General features: G+C 38.7%; 1 protein-coding gene across 6 annotated transcripts in view; it reads left to right on the top strand.

The window, feature by feature from the left end:
- The window catches only part of MASTL (microtubule associated serine/threonine kinase like), a 35263-nt gene extending 19343 nt beyond the window's left edge, over window positions 1-15920 (top strand). Inside the window, exons 7-13 of one of the 6 annotated variants that reach the window (XM_036344735.1) lie at window positions 1037-1209; window positions 4462-5604; window positions 6838-6976; window positions 10104-10118; window positions 11927-12040; window positions 12128-12229; window positions 14975-15920. In XM_036344735.1, the coding sequence (XP_036200628.1) occupies window positions 1037-1209; window positions 4462-5604; window positions 6838-6976; window positions 10104-10118; window positions 11927-12040; window positions 12128-12229; window positions 14975-15132 (1844 nt within the window). In that variant the 3' untranslated portion in view covers window positions 15133-15920. Of the gene's footprint in view, window positions 1-1036; window positions 1210-4461; window positions 5605-6834; window positions 6977-10103; window positions 10119-11926; window positions 12041-12127; window positions 12230-14974 lie in introns of all 6 variants that reach the window. The other 5 variants (XM_036344725.1, XM_036344762.1, XM_036344753.1 and 2 more) reach the window with 5 other exon arrangements.
- The last annotated feature ends 2091 nt before the right edge of the window (window positions 15921-18011 follow it).

Here is an 18011-nt window from a genome sequence, read left to right as displayed (position 1 = left end):
ATCTGTAAAGATTCAGGTTCCATGAGAAATTAAGAAAGATGTGTCAGCTCTAACTGGTTTGGCTCAGTGGATAGAGCGTCAGCCTGCAGACTGAGGGGCCCCCGGTTCGATTCCGGTCAAGGGCATGTACCTGGGTTGCCGGCGCATCCCCTGTTGGGGGTGCGCTGGAGGCAGCTGATCATTGATCGATGTTTCAAGCTCTCTATCCCTCTACCTTCCTCTCTGTAAAAAAAAAATCAATAAAAGCCCTAACCGGTTTGGTTCAGTGGATAGAGTGTCGGCCTGTGGACTAAAGGGTCCCAGGTTCAATTCCGGTCAAGGGCATGTACCTTGGTTGTGGGCACATCCCCAGTGGGGTGTGTGCAGGAGGCAGCTGATCGATGTTTCTCTCTCATCAATGTTTCTAACTCTCTATCCTTCTCCCTTTCTCTCTGTAAAAAATCAATAAAATATATATTTTTTAAAAATCAATAAAATATATATTTAAAAAAAAAAAAAGATGTGTCAGCCCTAGCTAGTTTGGCTCAGTGGATAGAGTGTCAGCCTGTGGACTGAAGGGTCCTGGGTTTGATTCTGGTCAAGGGCACATGCCCAGGTTGTGGGCACGATCCCCGGTAGGGGGCGTGCAGGAGGCAGCCAATCGATGATTCTCATCATTGATGTTTCTATCCCTCTCCCTTCCTTTCTGAAATCAATCCTATATAATAAAAGCCTAATATGCAAATCAACCAAACAGCAGAACGACCAGTTGCTACGATGTGCAGTGACCACCAGGGGGCAGACGCTAACGCAGGAGCTGCCCCCAGCCCGCAGGACCCAGACCAGCCAAGAGTGTGGCGCCAGACTGGCCAAGGCAGATGCCAGCTGAGGTTCCCCCCAATCGCCCTGCCGGTTGTCCCACAGATTGGCCCTAATTCCTGGCCAGGCCTAGGGACCTAACCATTCTCAAATTTAGTGCACCGGGCCTCTAGTAAAAAAATTTTTCTTTTTTTAAGAAAGATGTGTCATAAGCTTCAATATTTTCTCTTCCCTACAGGTTTTGAAACAGTCGCCTCCAACCCCAGAATGCCTGTGAAGTGTCTAACTTCTAATCTACTCCAGTCTAGGAAAAGGCTGGCTACATCCAGTGCCAGTAGTCAGTCCTGCACTTTTGTATCCAGTATGGAATCTGAATGCCACAGCAGTCCTACATGGGAAAAAGATTGCCAGGTTAGAATGAAATTTATCTTAACGAAAACCAATTATGTATGTGAAATTAATGATAGAAACACTTTTTATCTTTTCATTTAAATTCTGTATGGAAATGAAACTGTTACATCAACAGCAGTAAAGGTACTCTTCATTTTCCTGTACATTCGGTCAAATTCTTTTGAAATATTTTACTTTTTGCCCTATCAGTGGATAGACATCGGCCTGCAGACTGAAGGGTCCTGGGTTCGATTCTGGTCAGGGGCACATACTCGGGTTGCGGACTTGATCCCCAGTTGGGGGTGTGCAAGAGGCAGCTGATCAATAATTCTCTCTCATCATTGATGTTTCTATCTCTCCCTTCCTCTCTGAAATCAATAAAAAAATATTTAAAAAGAAAAATACATATATTTTACTTCTTATTCAAATGTGAAATTACTCATTTTATATGAGATTTCAATTTTTAAAATTTTTGCTCTAAATTGATAGTAAATGTTTGTCTTCTAGACACCTAAATAGACTTTTTTTAATTTCCTACCTGTGACACAGATATTAGCTTGTTGATTTTTTTAACCTATATCTTATTTTTAAACTAACACTACCTCTTTCTGTACTGTTTTCTGCCAGTTTCTCATTTAATGGAATGGCAACTCTTCTGGATAAGAAATAACTTTTACCTAAGAGTTTTTTGGTTTTTTTTTATTAAATTTATTGGGGTGGCATTGGTCAACATGAACATATAGGTTTCAGGTGTGGGTTTCTATGTTACAAGATCTGAATATTGCACCATGTGCTCACCACCCAAAGTCAAATCTTGTCACCCCCTAACCCCCAGAAATAACTTTAGACCACAAAGATAATATATGTGTACCTTTAAAAGCTTCTATTCTAAGAAAATTGCTGCTAAATGAGTGGATTTACTTAATTATTTTACTTAGATTATATATTCTGTTTTTGCTATTTTTAAAAGCTATTAAAACTGAGAGGAACTAAAATTTTAAATTGTAATAAAGTTGCCCTCCTAAAATTTCAATAAAATAATGTTAGATTAGCCCTGGCCAGTGTGGCTCAGTTGGTTGGATTATCATCCTATACACCAAAAGATGGCGAGTTTGATTCCTGATCAGGGCATATACTCAGATTCTGGGTTCAATCCCCACTGGGGGCTAGTATGGCAGGAAACTGATCAATGTTTCTCTCTCACATAAATGTTTCTCTCTCTCTCTTTACCTTCCTCTATCATATCAGTGGAAACATATCCTCGCATGAGGATTAAATATAATAATAATCATCTTGATAATAAAAGGCTACTATGCAAATCAACCAAACAGCGAAATGTCCGGTCGCTATGATGTGCACTGACCACCAGGGGGCAGACGCTCAATGTAGGAGCTGCCCCGTGGTGGTCAGTGTGCTCCCAACTGCTGGCTTAGGCCCACTCCTTGCAGGGAGTGGGCCTAAGCCAACATTTGGACATCCCCCTAGGGCTCCCGGACTGTGAGAGGGCGCAGGCCGGGCTGAGGGACCCTACCACCACCACCACCACCACCCCCAGTGCATGAATTTCATGCACTGGGCCTCTAGTAATAATACTAATAATGTTTGTTAGAATAATGGTAGTGCACAAAGAATAAACCTTCTGTTTGATTAAATAATTTGGATTGTATTTATTCCTCATTCTCAATCATATGATTTTCTTTATTGTTGGATATTTGCATTTTAGGAGCAAGGTCAAACTATTTTTTAGTTAAGACAGGATTTCTCAATTGTTTTTCTTTTTCTCCTTATAGGCTGCTCTGTAGGTAATATGTATATGTTACAGAATAAACCAGATTTGCATTACTAGTACTATTATTTCATTTCTGTCCTATTCAAGAAAAAAATATACTATTTTAACTGTACACAGCTTTGCCTTCTTCCTCTACTTCTGCATCTCTGAGGCATGCAATGATTGGATTATAGAAGGACAAGGGAACCCTGATAAACCCTATGCTAATCCCCAATTGCATCATTTCTGTGCTTACAGATCAATGAGTTGTAATGCAGGAATTTTCTTTGGTTTATGACTAAGTGCTCCAAATTAATACTGAGTTAATAAAATTTCATTTTCACATGTCAAAAATAGGTACTATTAAAGATAGTGATTGAAGACTCCCTTTAATTGAATGATCTTGTAAAAATTCTAATTAATGCACCAATTTGTAATATTAGGTACAAAGCTCATATCACCCAAGAACAGGGGTCCTCAAACTGCGGCCTGCCGAAAACATTTATCCAGCCCTCCGGGTGTTTTTGCCGCTGCTGCCTGTTGCTTAGCAGCCGACTAGTTTTTTTTAAAACTATAGTCTGGCCCTCCAACGGTCTGAGGGACAGTGAACTGGCCCCCTGTTTAAAAAGTTTGAGGACCCCTGCCCAAGAACATCTGAGATGGTTGGAGTTCAGTTTTCAAGAAAAACATTTTATTATTAATGTATCATTAATTCAACTTATTGACAATGGATTTAACCCATGTTATTTTTGTTTTTTCATTATAAATTACCACTAATTTAGCCTCATCCTTATCAGCTTGGTGTTATTATACTTGTTTGAAGTGATACATGCTTGTATTAATAATATTTTTGACTATTCCCGCCGGCCTGGCTCAATGGTTGAGCATTGATCTATGAACCAGAAGGTCACTGTTTGATTCCCGGTCAGAGCACATACCCAGTTTGCGGGCTCAATCCTGAGGTGTGGGTTGTGCAGGAGGCAGCCCTTGAATGATTCTCTCATCATTGATGTTTCTCTCTCTCTCCCTTTCTCTCTGAAATCAATAAAAGTATATTTAATAAATAATACTAATAATATTTTAGCTATAATTTACTATTAACTATATTTATATCAAGCCCTGGACTTTTGCAGTTCAAAACAAAATCAATGATATTCCTAATGCTGCCTTACCCCAAAATTTGTCTAAATATGTTGCCTGTTAATTTATTCTATTTAAATAACATGTAATAGAGTATCAAATAAGTATTATAGAGTAATTGATTTACATTTTAGACCAGTGTTTCACTCTAAATAATGTGTATAAATGTATGCTGTAATTGTATGCTATAATTTATGCTGCTTTTTAATTATGTGTTATCATCGTTCTGTTGTTCCATTGGAAAGTAGGAATAGGTAGCATAATAGTTTATGAGGCATTTATTCCACCTAAGTGGACAGAGGTTTAATAGGTTAAAAAAATCTCAGCTTTATATAACTAAAAAACGGTTCTCCCTCTCCTCTTAGGAAAATGACGATGAATCGGGCTCTCCAATGATGAGTTGGAACACAACTGAAAAGCCTTTATGTACAAAATCTATGAATGACATCGAGACCATAAGTTTCAATAAGAAGAATCTTGAATTAGCCCTTTCTCCCATCCAGAATAGTAGTGCCATTCCTGCCAGTGGAAGCTCTTGTGTAAACCTTGCTAAAAAGTGCTTCTCTGGGAAAGATTCTTGGGAAGCAAGAGAACTGGATATAAATAACACTAATATGGCCACTTGCACAAGACAGTCTGGTTTTCATCAGTCAAATCAGGGGACTGTAAATTCTGCTGGTATAACTGAAGAGCACCTTGGGAAAAAAAGTGTTAAGAGACATTTTGAGTTAGTTGACTCCAGTCCTTGTCAGGAAACTATACTGAATAAAAAAAATTGTATAGAGTATAAGCATAGTAATGTAATGAGAGATTGTTACACAAATCAAAGTACAGGCTTAACAACTGAAATTCAGGACCTTAAATTATCAGTATATAGAAGTCAGCAAAATGACTGTACTTATAAGGAGAATATGGTCGATTCTTTTATGGATAAACAACAAACACCAGAAAAAACAAATATCCCAGTGATAGCAAAAAATCTTATGTGCGAACTGGATGAAGATTGTGACAAAAATAACAAGGACAACTTAAGTTCTAGTTTTCTATGTTCTGATGATGATAGAGCTTCTAAAAGTATTTGTATGGACTCTGATTCATCTTTTCCTGGAATTTCTATATTGGAAAGTTCTTTAGAAAGGCAGTCCTTAAATCCAAACAAAAGCATTAAAGAATCTTCTTTTGAAGAGTCAAATATTGAAGACTTTCTTAGTGTATCACTCAGCTGCCAAGAAAGTACCTTGCCAAAAGGGGATGAGGATCCTGTTGTCCAAGACAGTAACCAAAAAATGTTAGCTCCTTCTTCAGAGGTGTTGAAAACATTAACCGTCTCTAAAAGAAATGCTGTAGCTTTTCGAAGTTTTAACAGCCATATTAATGTATCCAATAGTTCAGAACCATCCAAAATGAGCATTAATTTAGATGCAATGGATATTTCGTGTGCTTATAGTGGTTCATACCCCATGGCCATAACCCCAACTCAAACAGAAAGACCCTACTTGCCATATCAGGTATGTATACCTTTCTAACACTTTGTTCTTTGGATGGTAGAAAAGTAAACTATGAAAGCCAGACTCTTGCCTCTCAGCTGAACGGTATGATATTAAGCACACAGTTTTGGTTTACTTACTGGAAAATTTGTTGGAAGTTTTAATGCAGAAAGGCAAAGCTAGTGGTTGTACTGCTCTATACACTTACACATATTTACGATCATCGATATATATAAAAGTCTAAGTGACCGGCCGGCCGGCCAGTAGCTATGACGCGCACTGACCACCAGGGGGAAGATGCTCAAAGCAGGAGTTGCCGAGCTGTGGTCACTTGGCAGCAGCAGTTCTCAGGTGACGCACCTGGAACCAGAGAGGAGGAAGTCCAATTCCGGGGGCTGTCACCCGAGAACCACCCTCTCCCTATCTGGGACCCCTCAGGGGATGTCGGAGAGGTGGTTTCAGCCCTATTCCCACAGGCCAGGCAGAGGAACTCCACTGGTGCACGAATCCATGCACTGGGCCTCTAGTATATTTATAACTACATATTTTCACTTGACCCCAGAAAATCTGTGAGTTATAAAATTAAAATCTACTCTGCTCTCTTCTAAAGACATATTTAGGTGATCTCTTCTTTACAGAAAAAACGTTGAAAATACATATTCTAAATCTTATTTTATTTTTATTTTCTAACCCCTTTTATTTTCCCCTTGGAGAGACATCATAATTTAAAAAAAGTAGAAATTTGAGAGTTACAAATTGGGTTTTCTATTCAGAACTTACTGGGTGACTTAGAAGTCCCTTACCCTCAGAGTCTGTTTCCCTTCTGTCTGTAGAATATAATGCTCTCTGTCCTGCTGAGCTCAGAGTCCTTATGAGACAACAAAATACCTTAAGCACTTAAACTCCAGTTAGCACAAGAGGTTATTTATATTTAGTTCTATCTTACATATTATCATAATATTTCAGTCATTTGTCAGTCTCAGGCTCCTACAGTGGAGTTTTGGGTTTTTTTGTTAACGTTTTCATTTTGTCTTACATGTCCAGATCTCATTGAAATAGTTGGTGTTACCTAAACTATTGAGTATTGTTAGATATGAGGACTTTGTATAATTATAATTCTTTATGAGTCCTTTTTCAAAATTAAGGATATGAGTATGTCCTTTATGCCCAGCTTTTTTGTTTTGGCATTTCTGTTCACTGTAAAAAAAAATTAAGATATTTATTGTCTTTTTAAAATTTTTTTTAAATTAGCAGACCCCAAGTCAGGTCAAGTCAGGAACTCCGTATCGAACTCCAAAGAGTGTGAGAAGAGGGGCAGCCCCAGTGGATGATGGGCGAATCCTGGGAACCCCAGACTACCTCGCACCTGAGCTGCTATTAGGCAGGGCCCATGGTAAGGCAGACATGTCTTGAGTTTTTGAAGTGTACCTATCACTACATTTTCTTTTGAGGTAAAATTGTTTTAAATTTCTTTGGTACTTGGATTACCTGAAGTAGAAGAAAATTAATTACTCATGCATTACTCTTTCCTCCTACATATAGCATTTGTTACCGGGAAAAAAGGCATGCAGCCGTTTGTTGTTTGCTTCTGGTATAGGCTCAGTGACCCAGAGAAGCCCCACCTTTCAGCCCTGGTTTCCTTTGCTTTAAACGTCTCCTCAAGTCTGTTGTAGCTTGGGCTCAAAACATACAAAGTTGAGCCAATACCTCTGTTCAGTCTGCAGAAACCTGTTCCTGTTTAGCACTTAACCTCACTTGTACCCTCACCAGAGGGTCAAGCCAGAAATGAACTATTTTTCAAATTGAAATATAGGAAAAAAAGGATGACATTTTCACTTATCCTTTTTTCCCTTCCTACATTCTGAAAATGAGCCGTATTTGTGTCCGAGGGTTACTGTAACAAAGTACTATCACCTGGGTGGTTCAAAACAATAGAAATTTATGGTCTGACAGTTCTGGAGGCTAGAAGTCTAAAAATCAAAGAGTTGACAGGACCATGCTTGGCTTGTAGGTACATCACTCTAATCTTCCCTCTTCATATGTGTTCTCCTTTGTCTCTGTAGTCTCAGGGCTGTTCTTAGGAAGACCCCAGTCATATTAAATTAGGGACCCTCCCTACTCCAGTGTGACTTCATCGTAACCTAACTAATTATGTCTGCAAGGACCCTATTTCCAAATGTCACATTCAGGGAACTTCAAGGTTAAGAGTTCAACTTATCTTTTTTCAGGAGGGCATGATTCAACCCACAACATAACCCTTTCTTCTACATCTTTATATATATTTACTTCAGAGAGAAAGGGAGAGGGAGAGAGAGAGAGAAACATCCATGATGAGAGAGAAAATCATTGATTGGCTGCCTCCTGCATGTACCACAATGGGGATGGAGCCTTCAGCCTGGGCATGTGCCCCTGACCGGGAATTGAACCATGACCTCCTGGTTCATATGTCGACGCTCAGCCACTGAGCCATGCCGGCTGAGCCCTTTCTTCTACATCTTTTTTTTTTTAAATACATTTTATTGATTTTTACAGACAGGAAGGGAGAGGGATAGAGTGTTAGAAACATCGATGAGAGAGAAACACCGATCAGCTGCCTCCTGCACACCCCCTAATGGGGATGTGCCCGCAACCAAAGTACATGCCCTTGACCAGAATCGAACCTGGGACCCTTCAGTCTGCAGGCCCATGCTCTATCCACTGAGCAAAACCGGTTAGGGCTCCATATCCTCTGTTGTTTTTGCCAAAACCGGTTTGGCTCAGTGGATAGAGCGTCGGCCTGGGGACTGGAAGGTCCCAGGTTCGATTCTGGTCAAGGGCATGTACCTGGGTTGCGGGCACATCCCCAGTAGGAGATGTGCAAGAGGCAGCTGATCGATCTCTCTCATCGATGTTTCTATCTCTCTCCCTTCCTCTCGGTAAAAAATCAATAAAATATGTTTAAAAAAAAAAAAGAAAAACTCTGGAGACTCTTTAAAAGCCAGGTTAGTGGTCGTAGCGTGTGAGACCCCAAGCTCTCACGGCAGCCACCTCTCAGAGTCACTGACAGGCCTGTATTCCCAGTCCGCTCCTTAGACATGTTTGTTTTCAAATTTTCCACAAGTATTTCCATAAGTAGCTTAGAAAAGCCAGTCCCCAGTTATCTTCCTGTCCAATTTTTTCTCATCTATCATCAGTTCAAATGTCACCTATTCCATAAAATGCCCCTCGATCAGTTATGGAGACTTACTTATTCACTGCTGTATTACTTCATTAGAAACTGTTGAAAGCTCAGGTCACTCCACCTATGTTATAGTTAGTTGTTATATTTTAGTTACTGTATTTTCTCCACTACAAAAGCTTAAGAATGTTTCCTAAGACTCGTGTCTGAAGTTTCCCTCGAGATCGCAGTCCAGGAGAATTCCTGGGCAGCACTCAGTCGCCGTTGAGAAAAACCTCTCCACTGTTGCAAGTGGACACATTTACTGTTCACCTTTATTAGCCAAAGCAATAAGTTCCTCGGGGCACGTAACTGGTTTTGTGCAGTGAGCACCCCTTTTGCTAAGTCATGGATTTGCTAACCCATTTACTGTATTACAATGTGCATGTTCTCTAACTTAGGATAAAGTATGAAAGTAAGCTTCAGATGTAAAGATTTACTTTATCAGATCTTGCCACTATTTTAGTGGGGCACCTAGGTACCTCCGCTACCTAGTGATATATTTTTAAATTTTTATTTTCTATAAAAGTGATTTGATATATCGTTTTTAAAATAACAAGTCATACAAAGCAATTTATAATCAAAAGGAGAAAAAAAAACAAAAAATAGCAGTTCTCTGTTCTCTATCTGTTCCCCTCACATCCCCATCCCAGGTCCCAGGGACAGTCCCTGCTCCTTACTACATGTGCACCTCTCTGTTTCCCACTGTCATGCTGAGGCACAGCTATGACTCCTCTGATGCCCTCCATGGTCTTCCCCTCGCCATGCAGACATAGGAACTCTGCCAGATTCTCCCATAGCTTCTTTTTTTTCTTTTTTCTTTTCTTTTTTAATTAATCCCCAAGGATATTTTTTCCAGAGGATGTTATTTTCCATTGCTTTTCAGAGAGAGTGAAAGGGAGAGAGTGAGGGGGTGAGAAGGAGAAAGAGACAGACAGACATTGACATCAATGTGAGAGAGACACATGGACTGGTTGCCTCCCAAACACACCCTGACTTGGGACCCAGGTACGTGCCCTTGGCCAGGAGTCGAACCTGAGACCCTTCAGTGCGCAGGCTGGTGCTCTAACCAGTGAGCACATCGGCCAGGGCACTCTCATAGCTTCTTGTGCATATTTTTGTTTCAACTCTCTTAACATTGTGTTAAAATTATCCGTGTTGTCTCTCCCAAAGCAGGCTATTTTCTCCTGAGACAAAGCTCTTTCTTAATCATCTTTGTACCCCTTATACCGTCACAATCCCTGTTATCTAATTCAATGCATGATGAGAGAATGAACTCAGAATTTTAATACAATGCACCTAACTATTGTTTTCTTACCTGCAGGATTTCTGACTTCCGGTGAGTGAGCTCTTTTAAAGCAATATGGCAAAGCACATTAAACAGAAAAGTCAAAGTATAACTAGATCACATTGCAGAAAAAAATTATTTTTCACTTCAGCTCACTTATGAATTATAAACATGAAGTATCTTCTGTCTTCTGAGCAGGAAGACATCCAGGGTTGCTCTGCTCTGTGAAAACAAATGTAGGCGTGCAGCATTTTTTATAGTTTTTAAAGGTAGCAGAGACTGAAGATACCACTTTTCTTTTTTTTTTTTTTTTTACTACAACAGAGAAAATAGGCTTGATAAAAACAATAAAATTAGCAGCTACAAAATAGCTGGAATTTTCTAAACCATTTAATTCTGTTATTATTAGAAAATAAAAAGTATAAACAGTATCAATATACCAATTATAGAAGTGGGTTGTGAATTAGAAAGTCAGTAGTATAAAATCAGTTTGTTCTCTTTCTCGGGCTGATGATATAATTGCTACAATTAATCCCAATATATGATCTTATTAGACTTTGACTCACATATATGGGTATGTGTGACATATCCATGGAGAAAGCATGTATGTTTTTGACATGAGTACATTTGGGCTGAGCTGGTCGAAGGGTCCTAATTTCTAATCTAAGTAAACTAAATAAAATGTATGTTTTTTCCTGATGTCCCCCTACTTTTCTGTTGTCTGGTTATATTCATTATATTATCTAACCTACAGGAATACTTTCTTGGTGCTGCTTTTAAAAATCTACTAACTGAGGTGGTTTGTATGTTTTTATAGTGATTACTAAAGACATAAAAGCCTGTAGACCCTTTACATCTTGTGTTCGCAGGGGAAATGGGGTTATGTTGCTTGCAGGTGAAAAGGCATTCTATGTGCATGTGATTATTTTTCCTAATGGCATATTCCACAGTACTTTCCTATTTGTTTTAAAAGGGTGGCAGTTGTTTAAACATTGTAATGGATTTTGCGAAATTGGATTTTAAGAGTGATTTCCAGGCAAATTTAGCACTAGACTATAGAATCCCTATTCTAAATTTGTACTAAAGTTAACCATTTTGGGACTAAAGTTAATCTTTGGTTAGTAAATACCTTATTCATGAACAGAACTAAACAAAAGCATAAACCAGATCATACGGTCATTTTAAAAATAATCCTTTAAAACATCTTTGTATATAATTGGTGCTTTCAATAAAAATACTATTTAGAAATCAGTTTTACCTACTTATTAAGACTTAACTCCTAATTACCTCAAGCTGTAGTTTAAGTGAATATTATTTGTTAAACTAATTTATCCCTCTATGAACTTAAAAGGAATAAAACACATGAAAACACTTTGTAAGTAAGGCTTTCCATAATTACCAGGCTATCCTCCAATTAGTATAAATGTAGCTACTTCATCTCATACTTTGTGAAGTGCGTGAAACATGAAATCAAAATGTTATTTCCCAATTTGAAATTGAGAGGTACTGTAATTACTTTTAGAGAATAATCTTTAGATTAAATGCATTCCTGGGTTGTGTTTTAGGATTTAGAACATGTAACTATCCAGAATATTAGGTTATTAATAAATGACCAAAGATAGCTTTAACTTTTCTTTAACTAGCTGTATTAAATGCTAATTTTAACTTCTTAGAAAATAGAGAAGGAAAGTAATTTCCATATTGCATAAATGAAGGTCATCTGACTGTACCTTATGAAGCCAGAAGAAAGCCTTAGGAAATGAGTGCTTTGTGCCCAAATATCCATGTACTAATGTTTTAGTTGATCAAACATTTGTGGAAAATTATTTCAAATTCAACTACTTCCTTTTAAATTCTAGGTCCTGCGGTAGACTGGTGGGCACTTGGAGTTTGCTTGTTTGAATTTCTAACAGGAATTCCCCCTTTCAATGATGAAACACCACAACAGGTATTCCAGAATATTCTGAAAAGAGGTGATTCTTTTTCTCCTATTAAGATAGATTCATTTATCTCTGTGTATTATATTGAGCAATGATCAATAAGCTTATTCATATTTGTAGATATCCCTTGGCCTGAAGGTGAAGAAAAGTTATCTGATGATGCTCAAAGTGCAGTAGAAATACTTTTAACTATTGATGACACAAAGAGAGCTGGAATGAAAGGTAAGCTTTTGTATTAATAAACTCTTTTACCCTTGATTTGTTTCAGGGGCAGAATGTTAATAATATGAAGTTCACAGTACTAAAGATAATTTAACTGTTAAATTTGTTTTAACAGATTTTTAGTTTATTTTTGCCCTCTAGGTATCCATTGATATTTTTGTCCTTATTCTACATTAAAATTTACTGTGGTCAGGTTGTGACAGTCACTCATTTAATTTTATTAATCTCAAGCAGGTACCTGAAACAGTTTTATCTTGTCAGTGTCTTAGGTTTATCAGAGCCTAATAAATACAAAGAAAAAAAATACAAGAAATACTTTTTTACCAAAACTTTAATTCTATAATTTCATACTGCTTCTTTTCTGATACCATTATTGATTGATAAATGTATCAGGTACCATACTACCTGAAATAAGACTAATTGGTCCATTATGATCCATTCAGTGGTTTTTTTCCACTGCAGGGATATGTTAAACTATAGTTTTGAACTGCTAGTAGATCTCATCAGCTGCCATCAGATCCTTTTTTGTAACAGGGTATATAGAGAGACAAATAAGCATTACATTTCCATTTACAGGGTATATTTAGAAAATTTAGCTTTAGTAATATGTCATTTGCATCAGCTTCTGAGTGTCCCCTCTAATAAGTTCCGTAGTTTGTTTGTTTGCTTGTTTGTTGTTTAACAAATCCTATAGAGTGACTTTTAGGTGCCAGACAATGTTGTTTCGGGTACTAGAGGTACCCATATTCCAGTGGAAAGACGAAGTAAACAAATGCAACCATGACATAATGCCATCTAGTTGTAAGGACTATGGAGAAAGATAAAGCAGGCCCTGGCAAATGTTGCTCAATGACTAAAGTGTTGTCTTGTGCACTGCCGGCTCATGGATTCAATTCCAGGTCAGGGCATATACCCAGGTTATGGATTCAATCCCCAGTTTGGACACATGCATGAGGCAGCCAATCGATGTTTTTCTCTCCCTCTCCCTCTTTCTCTCTAAAATTAATGAAAAGCATATCCTCGGTTGAGGATTAAAACAAAACAAAAAAAGATAAAGCAGGGTGAGAGAATACAAAGTGATGGTAGGAGATATTTTTTAGATGGAGGGGTCAGGAAACCTCTGTGAAAAGTGGACTTTGAGCAAAAATGTGTATAATGTGAGAGTACAGACATTTGTGTAAACTGAGCTCTAAAACTGACTTTAGAACAAGGGCTCTCAACTGGGGTGACTTTGCTCCCAAAAGGACACTTGGCATTGTCTGGAGACATTTTTGGTTGTCACAGTTTGGAGCACTGAGTAGGTAGAGGCCAGGGAGTCTGCTCCCCATCCTACAATGCACAGGAGAGTCCCCACAACAAAGAAATATCTGGTCCCAAATTTCAGTTGTGCTGAAGCTGAGAAACCATTTTTCAGCAAATAGCTATAATGTACAGTAATTTGCTCAAAATAAGTGGAGACAGAAGAAAGGCAGTTTTACCAGTGACCTCAGATTTCTGCTTGTTTAATGAACAGTTTAGTTTACATAGGGAAGCCGATGGTAGGGGTATTCTTCAGTTACAAAACAGTTGCTTCAACTGTTTTAGTTCCTTTTAACCTGGATTAGAATTCCTTTGTAGATTCAGTTTAAGTGAATAGCTATGATGAGAGGGTCATAAAGCACCACATCACATTCAGATATCACAATTTAAGAATTACTACAGCAAGTAGCTCTAAAGTAATCCATGCTCAGATATTTATTTTGAACAATTAAAAGACAAATAAATTCTCTAAATGAAAATTGATTTTGCTGTGTTATCCCTCTTGCTACCAGTCTTTCAGTTTAGGAAAAATGCAACATGTAGACATATGGATTTTCCAACCCATTACCCCAATACAGACACATAATTCTTTCCCGTCTGTGTAGTCTTCTCCCAATATTTTCCTCAAATATGATTCCTGCTTTTTTTAATTAGTTACTGCCTTAATGTCTACTTCATTATTTTGGCAATGCTCTTATTATTACCTCATGAAGTGAAGGATTGAGAAAGGTGGTATGTCTAGCAACTAAATATCAGTGTGATCAAAAGAGCACACTTTCATTTTAGTCGGTAGAAGGTAATAGGAAAGATGATCATCCTGCTGAATAGTTAGTGTTTTGTGAAGGTGCAAGTCAGTGATATCAAGGAAGTCAAAGAACCATAATAAAAATGTGTCAGAAGTGTCATCCATGTATATGCTGAAATCACCATGACAGATAAGGATGGAGCCAGCCCAGACAGCAAGGGAGTGGAGATGAGCTTCTTGCTGAAGTTATCCAGGGCAATAGGTAGTGCTAAGGACTGTAGAGCTGTGAAGAGGTGGGATGAGAAGACTTGGGATGAGAATGGGACATTAATCAGGAAGATGAGTGGTTTGGGAGCTGTATGGGGATCAGGAAGTAGAGCGCACTCGCTCTCTTCAAGTAAGGGATTTTGTGAGAAGATGCAGGCAATGAGAAAGACTTCTGTTAAGACAAATCATTCAATCACTCATTTGACAAATACAGATCAGGCACCTGTCCTATACCAAGTGATATACAAAATGACACAGTGTGTGTCATTGAGAAGAATGTGGGTAAATAGAGAGACAGACAAACAAATGCCTATGAAAGTGACATAAAGTAGGGCAAAGTACATGTGAGAGTGTCTCTTCTTCATTCCGATAGAACAGTACTTGCTTAGGTAATGCTGTCATATTATTTCATTTTGTTTTCTATTTTTCCAAAGAGTTGAAACATCATCCTCTCTTCAGCGATGTAGACTGGGAAAATCTCCAGCATCAACCTATGCCTTTCATACCCCAACCAGATGGCGAAACAGATACATCATATTTTGAAGCCAGAAATAATGCTCAGCACTTGACCGTATCTGGATTTAGTCTATAGCACATAAATTTTCCCTTTAAGCTAACCTTGTCTTATAGAAAAAGCTACCATAATTATATATTCCTTAATATGATTTTTATTTAAGGGGGGGAAATCATTTTTCCTGGATCAATGAGCTTTTATATATGGTTACAGCTTCCACAGAGGTAAAAGGCCATCAAGAATATACGCAATAAGTTATCTTAATCTCAAAGCTTCTTTCATCTTATTTATTTTGTCACTGCACTTTATGAAAATTAATGCATCAATAAAACTAGAATGGCACTACCATTTTAGAGAAAGTGAGCCTTGAGCTGGATTTTCTTTCTCTTCTGTTGATTTCAGTCCACCATTCAGTTCGGTGTTAAAATAACAAAACACTATCCAGTTTTATTTTAATGTAATTTATTTGTACATGATTGCCTACAAAAGCTATAGTCTCCAGGGCAATCCTTTAAAGCTGCATTTGTGACCTCAATATGCAGCTGGAAAGTTTCTTCATTCAGTAGTGTAGCTCCTTTTGGGAATGAGGGACAAACAAAAGAACTATGGTTTTGGCTGACTTTCCTATGAATATAGTTTTGCTCCTTTGACTGTTTGCTTTGCTTTCTCTACAATGCATATCTGTTTAAAATAGTTATGGAAAGGTTAGTCGTGATATACTGTAGCAATTTTAACAGCTTGTTCAGTTTTAGTAAAAAATGTGATGGTTTACATCTTAAAATAATTTGTTTAAAATATATGCAGCATTACCAGCCTGATCCTTTATAAAAAATTTACCTTGGCTTAATAAATATAATTGTAACATACTTCAAGTGTATTATTTGTCAACATCATTCTTTTATACACGCACTAAGATTCAGCTTCACAGACACATTGAGGCTTTCAGCATACTTACCATTCAAAAGAGCAGAGTTCAGCCGAAACAGGTTTGGCTCAGTGGATAGAGCGTCGGCCTGTGGACTGAAAGGTCCCAGGTTTGATTCCGGTCAAGGGCATGTACCTGGGTTGCGGGCACATCCCCAGTAGGAGATGTGCAGGAGTCAGCTGATCGACGTTTCTCTCATCGATGTTTCTAACTCTCTATCCCTCTCCCTTCCTCTCTGTAAAAAATCAATAAAATATATTTAAAAAAAAAAAAGAGCAGAGTTCAAATTGAAGTGTACTGTATGTAAATTTGCTGCTAATCTATTTAATACTATTGTTCCTTTTGCATTTGGCTTTATGTTTTTACTCTCCAGTACCATCCCAGTAAAAGCCTTGCTAATGTAGCTGAGAAAGACAGGACAAGTGTAAAACTTACAGTGAAAGATAGACAGTTATAAATAGTGCTATATAATTTAATCCATGGCTTAATGTTTTTACTGAGCTTGTTTTGCTAATAGTAATGATTACTTAGATTTAACCCTCCTAATAGTCGTCTCTTCTAATAAAATATTTAAAGTTATTAAAACTTCATTTAATATAAATTATATATTTCCTTAATTAGGTAAAAGAATAAGATTATTTTTTTAATCCACGATTATTGTTTTTTAATCCTCACCAAGGATTTTTTTTTAATAAAGCAGGAAACTATGTTTTATAATTCATGAAAGAAAGCTAAACTAAAAAAATACTGGTGCTCAAAAGAGTAAGATCCAATCCTAGAGGTTTCCTTATGCTCAGCAGGTGGGAATGCACTGATATTTCACTTGCTGGCCATGCCCTGGACCAGGGATATTTTCCTATTGGGGAAATGTACAGTGACTCTGTTCCCAAGGCAAACAACCATGCCTTTAAGTGGAAAAGTGTGCTGTTATTGACCTAGCATGTGCTGCTATAGTCGCCTGGAACTCTGCATGCTGTAGTGGTGTTTACTGGGAACAAGTGGTATATTATCTAAAATTAACCCTTTACAGCATCTGTCAAGATGCGGTGGGTTCAGATACTGGTTAAAGAAAAACCTGAGGCTTCCGAGCAACGTGGCTGAGTAGGTAACCTCGGCACTTGCATCTTCCCACAAAACCCTAACCCTAACCCTAACCCTAAATCACAACTAAAACTATAAACAACCATCACTGAGAGCAACCTGAAGTCTAGCGGAACAGAAGTCCCCTAACTAAGCATATACAGAGAACCCACATCTGAGCCTGGTAGGAGAGGTGGAGATAAGGAACAGGCAGATCCCACACCCACATACAGTTAAAAAAACAGAGATGGATTATCTCTGTTGCGGAAGGTCCCCTGTGAATCCAGGAGTCCCAGCTCCACACCAGGATCTCCAGCTCAGGGTTCCAGTGCTGGGAAGAGAACTCTCCATAACTTCTGGATGTGAAAACCAGTGGTGATTGTGGCTGAGTGAGACAAGGTGGCTGGAAACCCAGGCGTCCCTCTTAGAGGGCCAGCACACAGACTTAGATTCACACCCTCTGAGCTCCAGTGCTGGGGCAGCAGCTTGAAAGGCACCAGGGACATAAGGGAGGAACTGAGTTGTCTGGCTTCAAGGCGAGGGTTGGAGGGCAGCTTTCTCCCAGAAGAAGTGCTGGCAGAGGCCATTGTTCCTTTGCTGAGCCCTCCCCTTCACAGATCCAGGGCCATATCTGAGTATCCACCTTTCTGGCTAACATCATTCACCCTGTCCTGGTGGTTCCCCGAGAGCCCAGCCCACCCAACTTGTGGGCCCACCCAAGCTGCTTCCAGTGGCATTTCAATACACACAGCCTGTCTTGGCTAATGCAGCAGACTTTCCTAAAATCTCTCAAAGGCCCACAAACCCCAACAAGCAGCATGTGGCCTCAGCATGCCCTGTACCTCTTGTTAAGTAGTGCCAAGCCTGGGACTAGCAGCAACTGGTCTCAGCTCACAGCTTGGCCTCTCCCAGACACCTCCAAGGCCAGCACAAGTGGCAGCCATATGCAGCT

This window comes from Myotis myotis, unplaced genomic scaffold, assembly GCF_014108235.1.
Source record: "Myotis myotis isolate mMyoMyo1 unplaced genomic scaffold, mMyoMyo1.p scaffold_m19_p_1, whole genome shotgun sequence".
Classification (NCBI taxonomy): domain Eukaryota; kingdom Metazoa; phylum Chordata; class Mammalia; order Chiroptera; family Vespertilionidae; genus Myotis; species Myotis myotis.
Note: the sequence above shows the minus strand (reverse complement) of the source record. Positions and strands in the feature narration are given on the sequence as shown.